Below are 13,772 nucleotides of genomic sequence, written 5' to 3' on the forward strand. Positions count from 1 at the left end.
CAGACCCCCTATAGACCCCTATAGACCCCTACAGACCCCCTGTAGACCCCTATAGACCCTCCAGACGCCCTATAGCCCCCCCAGACCCCTATAGACCCCTATAGCCCCCCCAGACCCCCTATAGCTCCCTCCCCCCAGACCCCTACAGACCCCCCCAGACCCCTATAGACCCCCTATAGACCCCTACAGACCCCCTACAGACCCCCTATAGACCCCTATAGCCCCCCCAGACCCCCTATAGCTCCCTCCCCCCCCAGACCCCCCAGACCCCTATAGACCCCTACAGACCCCCTATAGACCCCCTATAGACCCCTATAGACCCCTACAGACCCCCTACAGACCCCCTATAGACCCCTATAGCCCCCCAGACCCCCTATAGCTCCCTCCCCCCAGACCCCCCAGACCCCTATAGACCCCTACAGACCCCCTATACACCCCCTATAGACCCCTATAGACCCCTACAGACCCCCTATAGACCCCTATAGACCCTCCAGACGCCCTATAGCCCCCCCAGACCCCTATAGACCCCTATAGCCCCCCCAGACCCCCTATAGCTCCCTCCCCCCCCAGACCCCCACAGACCCCTATAGACCCCTACAGACCCCCTATAGACCCCCTATAGACCCCTATAGACCCCTATAGACCCCTACAGACCCCCTATAGACCCCCTATAGACCCCCTATAGACCCCTACAGACCCCCTACAGACCCCTATAGACCCCTATAGACCCCTATAGACCCCTACAGACCCCCTACAGACCCCCTATAGACCCCTATAGCCCCCCCAGACCCCCTATAGCTCCCTCCCCCCGCGCCCTCACCCGCTGCTGCCGCCGCCGCCGTCTCGGCCCCGCCCCCGCGCGCTCATTGGCCAGCGCGACGGCGGCGGAAGTCCCGGGGCGGGGCCAGCGGCCGGAACCACCGAGACGGGCGGCCGGAAGGGCCGCGAGGGGGCGGGACCACGGGCGGGCGGGGGGCGCGCCCCCTGGCGGCGGGGGGAGCGCGGCGTGGAGCAGGGGGCGGGACTGGGAGCACTGGGGGGCACTGGGGACACTGGGGGGCACTGGGAGCAGACTGGGAGCACTGGGGGCGTACTGGGAAGGTACTGAGGGCGTACTGGAAGGGTACTGGGAGCACTGGGGAGGTACTGGGACACTGGGGGAGCACTGGGAGCAGACTGGGAGCACTGGGAGGGTACTGGCGGGAATCAGTAGACACCAGTTTGCACCAGTATGGAGCAGCAGGACACCAGTAGGGAGCAGCGGGACACCAGTATGCACCAGTACGCACCAGCAGGCAGCACCTGCCCAGCCCCGTCCCTGCCTGTCCCTGTGCTGGGGGAGCACTGGGAGGATACTGGGAGGATACTGGGAGCACTGGGGGAGCACTGAGAGCAGACTGGGAGCACTGGAAGCAGCCTGGGGACACCAGGGGAGCACTGGGAGCAGACTGGGAGCACTGGGAGGGTACTGGGAGCATACTGGGAGCACTGGGGACATACCAGGAGCACTGGAGGAGCACTGGGAGCAGACTGGGAGGATACTGGGTGGACTGGGCAGATACTGGGGATACCGGGGGAGTGCTAGGCGTAGACTGGGAGGGTACTGGGAGGGTACTGGGAGCACTGGGGAGGTACTGGGACACTGGGGGAGCACTGGGAGCAGACTGGGAGCACTGGGAAGGTACTGGCGGGAATCAGTAGACACCAGTTTGCACCAGTATGGAGCAGCAGGACACCAGTAGGGCATCGGTAGGCACCAATAGGGACCAGTATGCACCAGTATGCACCCAGCAGGACACCAGTAAGGCACCAATAGGACACCAGGATGTAGGATGTAGGATTATTCACCAGTAAGCACCAGTTTGCACCAGTAGGGAGCAGTAGGACACCAGTAGGGCACCAGTACGTACAAGCATGCACCAGTAGGCACCAGTGTGGCACCAGTAGGCACCAGTACGTCCCCAGTACACCCCAGCGGGCAGCACCTGCCCAGCCCTGTCCCCGCCTGTCTCTGCGCGGGGGGAGCACTGGGAGCAGACTGGGAGCACTGGGAGGGTACTGGCAGTACACTGGGAGCACCGGGGAGATACTGGGGACAATGGGGGAGCACTGGGAGCAGACTGAGAGCATACTGGGAGCACTGGGCGCAGACTGGGAGCACTGGGAGGGTACTGGGAGTACTGGGGGGAGCACTTCGAGCAGACCGGGAGAACAATGGGAGCACTGGGGAGATACTGGGGAAGCACTGGGGGAGCACTGGGAGGGTACTGGGAGCATACTGGGAGAACTAGGGAGATACTGGGAGCACTGGGGGAGCACTGGGCGCAGAGCGGGAGCACTGGGAGGGTACTGGGAGCACTGGGGGAGCACTGGGTGCAGAGCGGGAGGACACTGGGAGCACTGGGCGCAGACTGGGAGCACTGGGAGGGTACTGGGAGAGCACTGGGAGAGCACTGGGGGGGTACTGGGAGCACTGGGGGAGCACTTCAAGCAGACTGGGAGGACACTGGGGGAGCACTGGGCGCAGACTGGGAGCACTGGGAGGGCACTGGGAGGGTACTGGGAGTACTGGGGGAGCACTGGGCGCAGAGCGGGAGGACACTGGGAGCACTGGGAGGGTACTGGGGGAGCACTGGGAGGGTACTGGGAGTACTGGGGGAGCACTGGGCGCAGAGCGGGAGGACACTGGGAGCACTGGGCGCAGACTGGGAGCACTCGGAGGGTACTGGGAGGCTACTGGGAGCACTGGGGGAGCACTGGGAGGGTACTGGGAGCACTGGGGGAGCACTGGGCGCAGAGCAGGAGGATACTGGGAGCACTGGGCGCAGACTGGGAGCACTGGGGGAGCACTGGGCGCAGAGCAGGAGGATACTGGGAGCACTGGGCGCAGACTGGGAGCACTGGGCCGGACGCCGCTGCATTGGCCGCTCCCGGGGACGAAGCCCCGCCCCCCCCAGCCCCCACGGGGGGGAGGAGCCCGGGGTCCCCGGGGGGGCGGGGCCCGGTGGGGGCGGGGCCCCTCAGACGTAGGCGTTGCGCCCGTACGGCGCCCCCGGGCTGGCGGGGGGGGAGGGGCGGGGGGCTCTGGGGGGAGGGGCGGCCGTGAGGGGGGAGGGGCACCCCACCCCCCGGCAGAGCGGGGGGCGGGGTCCCCGGGTTGGGGGGGGGAGGGGTCCCGCTGTGGGGGAGGGGCGCTGGGGGAGGGGTTCCGGGGTGGGGGAGGGGCGCAGGTTGGGGGGGGGTGTCTGTGGGGGTGGGGGAGGGGTCCCCACTTTGGGGGACCCCGGGATGGGGGGGGGGGGGGTCCCGAGCCTGGGGGGGAGGGGAGGCGTTTGGGGGGCTCCCGGGGTGGGGGAGGAGCCAGGTTTGGGGGAGGGGTCCCGGGGGGGAGGGGTCCCAACTTTGGTGGGGTCCCCAGCCGGGGGGGGGGGGGAGGGGAGCCATTTTGGGGGGTCCTGGTGTGGGGGAGGGGCCAAGCTTGGGGGAGGGGTCGCCGGGGTGGGGGAGGGGCCAGGTTTGGGGGGTGTCCCCGGGGTGGGGGAGGGGTCCCTCTTTGGGGGGTCCCCAGTTGGGGGGGGAGGGGAGCCCCATGGTGGCGGGGGAGGGGTCCGGGTGTGGGGGCGGGGGTCCCTGGGGGGAGGGGCGCGGGGGGAGGGGCGCTCACCTGGGGCACCGGGGGAGGCCCTGGGCGGAGCAGAGCAGCCCCGCCCCCCCGCCGCGGCCAGGGCCCCTCCCCCGCCGCCAGCATCAGCCCCGGGCCCGGCTCGTACCTGGGGGGAGGGGCGGGGTCAGCCCCACCCCCACCCCCAGCACCGCCCCGCCCCCGGGCACCCCTCCCCCCTCCCCCCATGAGACCCCCAGAGCCCCCCCGCCCCCCAGGGACCCCCGGGACCCCCAGCCCCCCCATAGCCCCCCATAGCCCCCATAGGTGCCCCACAGCCCCCCACAGCCCCCCCATCCCCCCTCCCAGCCCCCCATCTCCCCCCACAGCCCCCCCAATGCCCCCCATCTCCCCCCAATAGACCCCCCCCAGCCCCCCAGTACCCCCCCATCTCCCCCCACAGCCCCCCACAGCCCCCCATCCCCCTCCCAGCCCCCCATCTCCCCCCACAGCCCCCCCATACCCCCCAGCCCCCCATCTCCCCCCAGCCCCCCCGCCCCCCGTCCCCCCCATCCCCCACCGGACTCCCCCGTGCTGGGGGTCGAAGAACTCCCAGGTGATGGCGGCCCCGAACCAGGCGGCGGCTGCCAGCGCCCCCAGGCCTGGGGGGAGACGGGGGCTGCGCCACGGCACCCACGGCCCCCCCCGGCGCCCCATAGCCCCCATAGCCCCCATAGCCCCCCCATAGCCCCCCATAGCCCCCCATAGCCCCCATAGCTCCCCCCATAGCCCCCACAGCCCCCATAGCCCCCCATAGCCCCCATAGCCCCCATCTCCCCCCATAGCCCCCCCATAGCCCCCATAGCCCCCATAGCCCCCCCATAGCCCCCACAGCCCCCCATAGCCCCCACAGCCCCCATAGCCCCCCATCTCCCCCCATAGCCCCCCCGCCCCCCGTCCCCCCCATCCCCCACCGGACTCCCCCGTGCTGGGGGTCGAAGAACTCCCAGGTGATGGCGGCCCCGAACCAGGCGGCGGCTGCCAGCGCCCCCAGGCCTGGGGGGAGACGGGGGCTGCGCCCCCGGCCCCCATAGCCCCCATAGCCCCCATAGCCCCCCATAGCCCCCATAGCCCCCATAGCCCCCATAGCCCCCCATAGCCCCCATAGCCCCCCATAGCCCCCCATAGCCCCCATAGCCCCCCATAGCCCCCATAGCCCCCATAGCCCCCCCATAGCCCCCCATAGCCCCCATAGCCCCCATAGCCCCCCACAGCCCCCCATAGCCCCCATAGCCCCCATAGCCCCCCATAGCCCCCATAGCCCCCATAGCCCCCCCATAGCCCCCACAGCCCCCCATAGCCCCCACAGCCCCCCATAGCCCCCATAGCCCCCCATAGCCCCCCCATAGCCCCCATAGCCCCCCCATAGCCCCCCATAGCCCCCATAGCCCCCATAGCCCCCATAGCCCCCATAGCCCCCCCATAGCCCCCATAGCCCCCATAGCCCCCATAGCCCCCCCATAGCCCCCCACAGCCCTCCCATATCCCCCCACACCCCCCCGTACCTCCCCAGCCCCCCCCCAGCCCCCCCATATCCCCCCATACCCCCCGTGCCCCCCCACAGCCCCCCACAGCCCCCCCATACCCCCCCACAGCCCCCCCCAGCCCCCCCGTCCCCCCCAGCCCCCCCGCCCCCCCGTACCGGCCAGCAGCAGAAGGGCGCCCCCTGCCGCCCGGAGGCCTCTCCTGGCCCCCGCCCCCCCCCCGCCGCCCCCCCCGCCCCCCCCCGCGCCCCCCCCCCCCCCGCCAGCGCCCGGCTGCCCTGCAGGTACCCTGGGGGGAGGGGCTGGCACCGCCGCGGGGGGCCCCCCCCACCCCCCCGACCCCGGGACCCCCGGGCAGGGACCCCCCAGGGACCCCGGGGCCGCCCCCCCGCTCCCCCATAGCCCCCCTCCCCCCACGTCCCCCGTGTCCCTGTGTCCCCCCCACGTCCCCATCCCCCCCGCCCCCCTGTCCCCCCCCGCCCCCCATCCCCCCCGTGTCCCCCCCATGTCCCCTCCTGTCCCCCCCATCCCCCCTGTCCCCCCACGCCCCCCCATCCCCCCCGTGTCCCCTCCCGTGTCCCCATGTCCCCCCAACCCCCACCTCGCCCCGTTGTCCCCCCATGTCCCCGTGTCCCCCCCATCCCCCATATCCCCCCCATCCCCCCATGTCCCCACGTCCCCCCCGCCCCCCCGTCCCCGTGTCCCCCCCATCCCCCCATATCCCCCCCATCCCCCCATGTCCCCACATCCCCACGCCACCCCACGTCCCCATCCCCCCCCGCCCCCCATCCCCGTGTCCCCCCCATATCCCCCCATCCCCCCATCCCCCCCATCCCCACGCCCCCCCACGTCCCCATCCGCCCCCCCATCCCCCCGCCCCCCCATGTCCCCCATGTCCCCCATCCCCCCCCGTGTCCCCCCCCCCCCGTACCGGGCAGGGTGATGAGGGAGAGCAGGGGGACGCAGGACGTCACCCCGCTGGTGTCGGTGGCGCAGTCGCTCCACAGCCCGCGGGTGAGGGTGACGCTGGCCACGGCGGTGGCCTGACCCCCCGCCAGCCCCCAGGCGCCGTGGGGCAGCGAGGCCACCAGCAGCGCCCAGCCCCCGGCCCCCAGGGCCACCCCCAGGGCCACCCCCCAGCCCATGGCCGGGGCGGCGGGGGGACAGGGGGACATGGGGGGACACACGGGGGCGGGGGGCAGGGGGGGGCGGGGGGGGACAGGGGGACACGGGGGGACACGGGGGGACACGGGGGGACGGGGGGACACACGGACACAGGAACACAGGGGGACGCGGGGGGACACACGGACACGGGGGGATGGGGACAGGGATGGGGACAGCCTCAGGACGGGGTTGGGGACACGGGGGGTCAGGGGTCAGGGGTCAGGCGGGCGCTCGGGGGCAGCGGCCGTGGGGGGCGAGGGCCAGTGGTGGCCGCGGTGGCGGTGGCCGCGGTGGCCTTAAGGGGGGGGGTGGGGCCGGGGCTGGGGGGACACCCCTCCCCCCACCCCTCCCCTCCCCCCCCCCCGCAGGAAGGAACCCAGGTGTCCGGGCGCGCCCTGCCCCCCTTCCTGCCCCCCGCCCCTCCCCCACCGCCGGGAGGGGACCCCGCCCCTCCCCCCCCCCGGCACCCGCGCCCCGATCCTGGGGGGGGGAGGGGAGCGGGGCCCCCGTGGGGCCCAGACACCGGGGTCCCCTGTGGGGCCCAAGTGACGCCGTGGGGCCCAGCCCCCGCCGTGGGGCCCAAACCTGCGTCCGCCGTGGGGCCTGGAGGCCGCCGTGGGGCCTGGACACCTCCATGGGGCCCGGACACCGGGGTCCCCTGTGGGGCTCAGAGGCCGCCGTGGGGCCCAGCCCCCGCCGTGGGGCGCAGACGCCTGGGTCCCCTGTGGGGCCTGGAGGCCGCTGTGGGGCCTGGACACCTCCATGGGGCCCGGACACTGGGGTCCTCTGTGGGGCCTGGAGGCCGCCATGGGGCCCAGCCCCCGCCGTGGGCGCAGACGCCTGGGTCCCCTGTGGGGCCTGGAGGCCGCTGTGGGGCCCGGAGGCCGCTGTGGGGCCCAAACCTGGGTCCCCTGTGGGGCCTGGAGGCCGCTGTGGGGCCTGGACACCTCCATGGGGCCCAGACACCGGGGTCCTCTGTGGGGCTCAGAGGCCGCTGTGGGGCCCGGGCGCGGATGTGGGGCCTGGGCACCTGCGTCCTCCGTGGGGCCTGGAGGCCGCTGTGGGGCCCGGGCGCTGCTGTGGGGCCTGGACGCTGGGGTCCTCTGTGGGGCCTGGAGGCCGCTGTGGGGCCTGGACACCTCCATGGGGCCCGGACACCAGGGTCCCCTGTGGGGCCTGGACGCCGCCGTGGGGCCCAGGTGCCACCATGGGGCCTGGGCACCTGCGTCCTCCGTGGGGCCTGGTCACCGCCGTGGGGCCTGGACACCTCAACGGGGCCCGGACACCGGGGTCCTCTGTGGGGCCTGGAGGCCGCCGTGGGGCCCGGTCACCTGGGTCCTCTGTGGGGCCCAAATGCCGCCATGGGGCCCCTCCCCCCCTCCCCTCCCCCCCCCCTCCCGAGGGGTGGGGGAGGGGCCGGGGCCGGCGTCGCCTTCGGGAAGGGGCAGGAAGGGCGGGGGGGGAGGGGCGGTTCCGGCCCCGCTCCCGCCATGCGCCGCCCGGGTGTCCCTGGAGGGGGAGGGGCGGGAGGGGACCCGGGCAGCCCCTCCCCCCCCCCAGCAGCCGGGTCAGACCGAGCCCAAAGGGTTTATTTACAGTGGGGGAGGGGACGCGGGGGTCCCCAAGGCACTGGGGGAGGGGGGGCGACGCCCAGAGGTGGCTGCCGCTGTGACGTCGATCCGCGTCACCGCGCCGTCGGCCGCGGCGTCACCACGCCGTCGCCCCGTGGCGCCGCCGCGCCCTCGCTGGGACGCCGCCATGGCGCCGTGCGCGTCGCCGTGATGTCACTGCCTGTCGCTGTGGCGTCCCCGTGTCGTCCCCGCACCCTCGCTGCCGTGTCGTCGCGCCGCCGCCGTCCCGGCGTCACCGCGCCGTCCCCTCCCCCGTTGTCCCCGCGTCGTCCCGGCTGTTGCCGCCTCGTCACCTCGACGTCACCTTGACGTCACCGCGCTGTCATTGCGTCGTCACCTCGACGTCACCACGTTGTCGTCGCGCCGTCACCGCGCCGTCGTCTCGGCGTCGCCGCGCGGCCGAGGCGATGGGGGGGGAGGGAGGCGGGGGCGGGGGGCGACGTCGGGGGCGCGGGGGTCGTCGCGGGCGCGGTGACGTCAGTGGCGGGCGCGGGAGATGGCGAGGCCCAGCAGCCCGGCCAGCCCGGCCACGCCCAGCGCCACGCCCCCCACGATGGCCGCGCCCAGCAGCCCGTCTGGGGGGGGGAGGGGGAGACAGGGGACACGGGGAGACGTCAGAGCGGGGGCGCGTCACCCCCGTCCCCACCCCCCACCGGGACACGCGGGGGCAGAGCCCGGGGCGCTGTGGGGTGCTATAGGGCGCTGTGGGGTGCTATAGGGAGCTATGGGGCGCTACGGATGCTATGGGGTGCTATGGGTGCTGTGGGGTGCTATGGGGTGCTATAGGGAGCTATGGGGGGCCATGGGTGCTATGGGTGCTGTGGGTCCCCGTGGGTGGCTATGGGTACGTGTGGGGTGGCCGTGGGCAGCTGTGGGTCCCCATGGGTCGCTGTGGGGGGCCGTGGGGGGCTGTGGGTCGCTATGGGTCGCCGTGGGGGACCGTGGGTCACTGTGGGGGGCCATGGGTCGCTATGGGTCGCCGTGGGGGACCGTGGGTCACTGTGGGGGGCCATGGGTCGCTATGGGTCGCTGTGGGTCGCCGTGGGGGGCTGTGGGTTGCTATGGGTCGCTATGGGTCACTATGGGTCGCCGTGGGGGGCTGTGGGTCGCTATGGGTCGCTGTGGGTCGCCGTGGGGGGCCGTGGGGGACTGTGGGTCGCTGTGGATCACTATGGGTCGCTGTGGGTCGCTGTGGGGGGCCATGGGTCGCTATGGGTCGCCGTGGGGGGCTGTGGGTCGCTATGGGTCGCTATGGGTCGCCGTGGGTCGCCGTGGGGGGCTGTGGGTCGCTATGGGTCGCTGTGGGGGGCCATGGGTCGCTATGGGTCGCTATGGGTCGCTGTGGGTCGCCGTGGGGGGCCATGGGTCACTATGGGTCGCCGTGGGGGGCTGTGGGTCGCTATGGGTCGCTATGGGTCGCTGTGGGTCGCCGTGGGGGGCTGTGGGTCGCTATGGGTCACTATGGGTCGCCGTGGGGGGCTGTGGGTCGCTATGGGTCGCTGTGGGTCGCCGTGGGGGGCTGTGGGTCGCTATGGGTCACTATGGGTCGCCGTGGGGGGCCATGGGTCACTATGGGTCACTATGGGTCGCTGTGGGGGACTGTGGGTCGCTGTGGGTCGCTATGGGTCGCCGTGGGTCGCTGTGGGTCGCCGTGGGGGGCTGTGGGTCGCTATGGGTCACTATGGGTCACTATGGGTCACTATGGGTCGCTGTGGGGGACTGTGGGTCGCTGTGGGTCGCTATGGGTCGCTATGGGTCGCTATGGGTCGCCGTGGGGGGCTGTGGGTCGCTATGGGTCGCCGTGGGTCGCCGTGGGTCGCGGGGCGGGGTCTCACCTCGGCGCATGCGGTCGCGGATGAGGCGCCGCAGCCGCAGCCCCTGGGGGTTGTGGGGCTCGGCCCCCAGCAGCCGCTCCACGTGGCCCAGCGCCCGCTCGTACTCCTGCCCCACGGCGCCGGGGAGACGGGGGGGGACACGGGGACACCGTGAGGGCGGGGGTCCCCTGCGGCCCCTGCCCCCTGTCCCCCCCCCCCGTCCCCGTGTCACCCATCCCCCTCTGTGTCCCCCTGTCCCCCCTGCCCCCCATCCCCCCATCCCCCCGTCGTCCCCCATCCCCCCCGTGTCCCCCACATCCCCATCCCCCCCGTCCCCTGTCCCCCCCGTGTCCCTCTGTCCCCCCCTCCCCCCGCCCCCCATCCCCCCCCATGTCCCCGTGTCCCCCTGTGTCCCCCCATCCCCCTCCGTCCCTCCCCGTGTCCCCCCATCCCTCCCTGTCCCCTGTCCCCCCCGTCCCCGCTGTGTCCCTCTGTCCCCCCCATCCCCCCCATGTCCCCGTGTCCCCCCGTGTCCCCCCATCCCCCCTTGTCCCCCATCCCCCCCGTCCCCCCCGTGTCCCTCTGTCCCCCCCTCCCCCCATGTCCCCCCGTCCCCCCTTCCCCCCATGTCCCCCCCGTCCCCCCCGTGTCCCTCTGTCCCCCCCTCCCCCCGCCCCCCATCCCCCCCATCCCCCCGTGTCCCCCTGTGTCCCCCCATCCCCCTCCGTCCCCCCCGTGTCCCCCCATCCCCCCTTGTCCCCCATCCCCCCGTCCCCCCATGTCCCCCCCGTCCCCCCTCCCCCCATGTCCCCCCATCCCCCCGTCCCCCCTGTGTCCCTCTGTCCCCCCCATCCCCCCCATGTCTCCGTGTCCCCCCGTGTCCCCCCATCCCCCCGTCCCCCCCATCCCCCTCTGTCCCCCCCTCCCCCCATGTCCCCCCTCCCCCCTATGTCCCCCCGTCCCCCCCATCCCCCCTCCCCCCATGTCCCCCCTGCCCCCCCATGTCCCCATGTCCCCCCCGTCCCCCCTCCCCCCATGTCCCCCCATCCCCCCCGTCCCCCCTGTGTCCCTCTGTCCCCCCATCCCCCCCATGTCTCCGTGTCCCCCCGTGTCCCCCCATCCCCCCGTCCCCCCCATCCCCCTCTGTCCCCCCCTCCCCCCATGTCCCCCCCCTCCCCCCTATGTCCCCCCGTCCCCCCCATCCCCCCCTCCCCCCATGTCCCCCCTGCCCCCCCCATGTCCCCATGTCCCCCCCGTCCCCCCCTCCCCCCATGTCCCCCCCTCCCCCACCTTGAGCCGGTAGTTCCCCAGGGCCAGGTAGAAGACGTAATCGCGCTGCTCCTCCCTCGTCCCCTTCGGCATCAGCTCTGGGGACACGGGGACACGGGGGGGGGCACACACAGGTCAGTCCCCTGCCCCCCCCATGTCCCCCTGCCCCGCCCCCCCCGCAGCAGAGCCCCCCCCCCGTGTCCCCCCTGTCCCCCCCATCCCCCACCTTGCAGCAGGGTCCGCCCCACCCCCCTCGTCCCCTCCCCCACCTCACGGCAGAGCCACCCCCTCCCCCCATCTCCCCTTCCCCCTCCCTTGCAGCAGGGCCCCGCCCCCGTGCCCCTCCCCCCTTGCAACGGGGTGCCCCCATCCCCCCTGTGCAGCAGGGCCGCCCCTCCCCCCCGCAGCAGGGCCCCCCTGTCCCCACCCCCACCCCTCCCCCCTCCCCCTCCCCCCCTTGCAGCAGGGCCCCCCCATCCCCATACTCCTTCACCCCCCCGCCCCTCCCCCATCCCGCAGCCGGCCCCTCCCCCACCGTGCAGCAGGGCTCCCCCGTCCCCATCCCCCCATGTCCCCCTGCGCCCCTCCCCCTCCCCCTCCCCCCCCCGCAGCAGGGCCCCCCCGTCCCCATCCCCCCCAACCCCCCGCAGCAGGGCCCCCCATCCCCCCCGCCCCTCCCCCCCCCCCGCAGCCGGCCCCTCCCCCACCGTGCAGCAGGGCCACGCCCCGGGCCACGTCCTGCCCGTAGGGGCTGCGCACCAGCCCCCACGCGTACTCGAACTGGCAGCGCCGCGACACCGCGCCCCCCCGGCGCTCCTCCGCGTAGCGCCGCTCCAGCGCCTGCCGGGGCAGGGGGCAGGGGTCAGGGGTCAGGGGTCGGCGGTCGGGGGTCGGGGGTCAAGCGTCGGGGGCGTGGGGCTGAGTCGGGGGTTGGGAGCTGGGGGTCAGGGTCAGGGGTCGAGGTCAGGGGGTCAAGCGTCGGGGTCATGGGACGGGGTCAGGGGTTGGGAGCAGGGGGTCAAGGGGTCAAGGTCATAGGGTCAAGCGTCGGGGTCACGGGACGGGGTCAGGAGGTCAGGGGTTGGGAGCAGGGGGTCAAGGGGTCAAGGTCATAGGGTCAAGCGTCGGGGTCACGGGACGGGGTCAGGAGGTCAGGGGTTGGGAGCAGGGGGTCAAGGGGTCAAGGTCATAGGGTCAAGCGTCGGGGTCACGGGACGGGGTCAGGAGGTCAGGGGTTGGGAGCAGGGGGTCAAGGGTCAGGGGTCGAGGTCAGGGGGTCAAGCGTCGGGGTCATGGGCCGGGGTCAGCGGTTGGGAGCAGGGGGCCGAGGGTCAAGGTCATAGGGTCAAGCGTCGGGGTCACGGGACGGGGTCAGGAGGTCAGGGGTTGGGAGCAGGGTGTCAAGGGTCAGGCGGTCAAGCGTCGGGGTCATGGGACGGGGTCAGGGGTTGGGAGCAAGGGGTCAAGGGGTCAAGGTCAGAGGGTCAAGCGTTGGGGTCACGGGACAGGGTCAGGAGGTCAGGGGTTGGGAGCAGGGGTCAAGGGTCAGGGGTCAAGGTCATAGGGTCAAGCTTCAGGGTCACAGGACGGGGTCAGGGGTTGGGGCAGGGCATCAAGGGTCGGGGTCATGGGTCAGGAGTCAAGGGTCAGGGGTCACAGGTTGGGGTCAGGGTGTTGGGGTGGGGTCAGGGTCAGGGGGGCAAGGGTCAGTGGTCAGGGGGTGGGGGCAGGGGTCGGGGCTTGGGGTCATGGGGTCAGGGTCAGGGGTCGAGGCCCTTGTCTGCGGTCAAGGGTCAGGGGTCGGGAGGGGTGGGGTCATGGCGGTGGGGGTCATAGTGTCAGGGTTGGGCTCAGGGGTCGGGGTCAGAGGTCAGGGGGTCGAGGTCAGGGTCAGGGGTTCAAAGGTCAGCGTCATGGGGTCAAGGCAGGGGTTGGGGTCAGGGGTCAGGGGTGGGGCCCATGGGGGCCAAGGGTCACGGTCACAGGGTCATGGGGTGGGGCTGGGGCACGGGGGCTCCTGGGGGCGGGGGGCATGGGGTCAAGGGCCATGGGGTAAGGGGTCAGGAGGGTCAAGGACAGGGGTCAGAGGTCAGGGGTCATGGGGTCACAGGGCACATGGGGTGGAGGCAAGGGTCAGGGGTCGGGGGTCGGGGTGGAGGGGGTGGGGGGTCACAGGGGTTGTAAGGGGGTCATGGGTCAAGGGTCACGGGTCAGGAGTCATGGGTTCACAGGGTCACAGGGTGGGGTCATGGAGGTCAGGGGGTCAGAGGTCATGGAGTGGGGCGAGCGGGGGTCAGGGGTCGGGGGCTCCCCCGGGGGTGGGGCACCGTGGGCGGGGCTTGTCAGGGGGTGGGGCCACCCTGCGCACGGGCGGGGCCACGACCGGGGGGGGCGTGTCTGGGACGGGGGGCGTGTCCTCGGTCATGGGTGTGGCCACCCCCTGGGATTGGGCGGGGCCAGAGCAACGGAGCCGCACGGGGAGGGGGGGGTCCCGGGGTGGGCGTGGCCGGGCCCACGGGGGGGGGGGGAGCCGGGGAGGGGGCGTGGCCAGGGCGGTGGGGAGGGCGTGGCCTCGGGCGGGGGCGTGGCCTCACCATCAAGTCCTCCACCGAGACGACGTCGTCGAACTCGGGATCCATCGCACCCGGAAGCGCCGCGCCGCCCGCCGGAAGCGACGCCGGCGCCGGAAGTGACGCGCCGCCGCCGCCGGGGCCACGCCTCCCTCCCCCCCTCCCCCAGCAACGCAGTT

At 73.5% G+C, this 13,772-nt stretch overlaps 2 protein-coding genes across 2 annotated transcripts; both read right to left on the reverse strand.

Annotated features, from left to right (window-relative positions):
* Positions 1 to 3,020: 3,020 nt before the first annotated feature.
* On the reverse strand, positions 3,021 to 6,370 carry LOC148052942 (uncharacterized). Its single transcript, XM_087777758.1, has 3 exons — positions 6,077 to 6,370; positions 4,576 to 4,657; positions 3,021 to 3,057 (listed from the first exon to the last, which is right to left on the reverse strand). The coding sequence occupies exons 1-3, from the start codon at positions 6,318 to 6,320 to the stop codon at positions 3,021 to 3,023; spliced, it is 363 nt and encodes a 120-aa protein (XP_087633884.1). The 5' UTR covers positions 6,321 to 6,370.
* A 1,720-nt stretch (positions 6,371 to 8,090) lies between these two features.
* Positions 8,091 to 13,758, reverse strand: FIS1 (fission, mitochondrial 1). The gene is made up of 5 exons (XM_087777880.1): positions 13,618 to 13,758; positions 11,731 to 11,863; positions 11,045 to 11,121; positions 9,776 to 9,881; positions 8,091 to 8,515 (listed from the first exon to the last, which is right to left on the reverse strand). Exons 1-5 carry the CDS (start codon positions 13,660 to 13,662, stop codon positions 8,418 to 8,420), a joined length of 459 nt encoding a protein of 152 aa, XP_087634006.1. The 5' UTR covers positions 13,663 to 13,758; the 3' UTR covers positions 8,091 to 8,417.
* Positions 13,759 to 13,772: the final 14 nt, after the last annotated feature.

This window comes from Nipponia nippon, unplaced genomic scaffold, assembly GCF_047370975.1.
Source record: "Nipponia nippon isolate SJK-2023a ecotype South Korea unplaced genomic scaffold, ASM4737097v1 scaffold_41, whole genome shotgun sequence".
Lineage (NCBI taxonomy): Eukaryota > Metazoa > Chordata > Aves > Pelecaniformes > Threskiornithidae > Nipponia > Nipponia nippon.

Coding starts and splice junctions, on each gene's coding strand:
- LOC148052942 (XM_087777758.1), bottom strand. CDS start 6,320: ATGTCCCCCTGTCCCCCCGCCGCCCCGGCCATGGGCTGGGGGGTGGCC. Junction 4,658..6,076: donor CTCCCTCATCACCCTGCCCG/GTACGGGGGGGG, acceptor GTCTCCCCCCAG/GCCTGGGGGCGCTGGCAGCC. Junction 3,058..4,575: donor CCCCAGCACGGGGGAGTCCG/GTGGGGGATGGG, acceptor CCCCCCCGCCAG/CCCGGGGGCGCCGTACGGGC.
- FIS1 (XM_087777880.1), bottom strand. CDS start 13,662: ATGGATCCCGAGTTCGACGACGTCGTCTCGGTGGAGGACTTGATG. Junction 11,864..13,617: donor TCTCGGTGGAGGACTTGATG/GTGAGGCCACGC, acceptor CTGCCCCGGCAG/GCGCTGGAGCGGCGCTACGC. Junction 9,882..11,044: donor TGGGGAACTACCGGCTCAAG/GTGGGGGAGGGG, acceptor GCCGTGGGGCAG/GAGTACGAGCGGGCGCTGGG.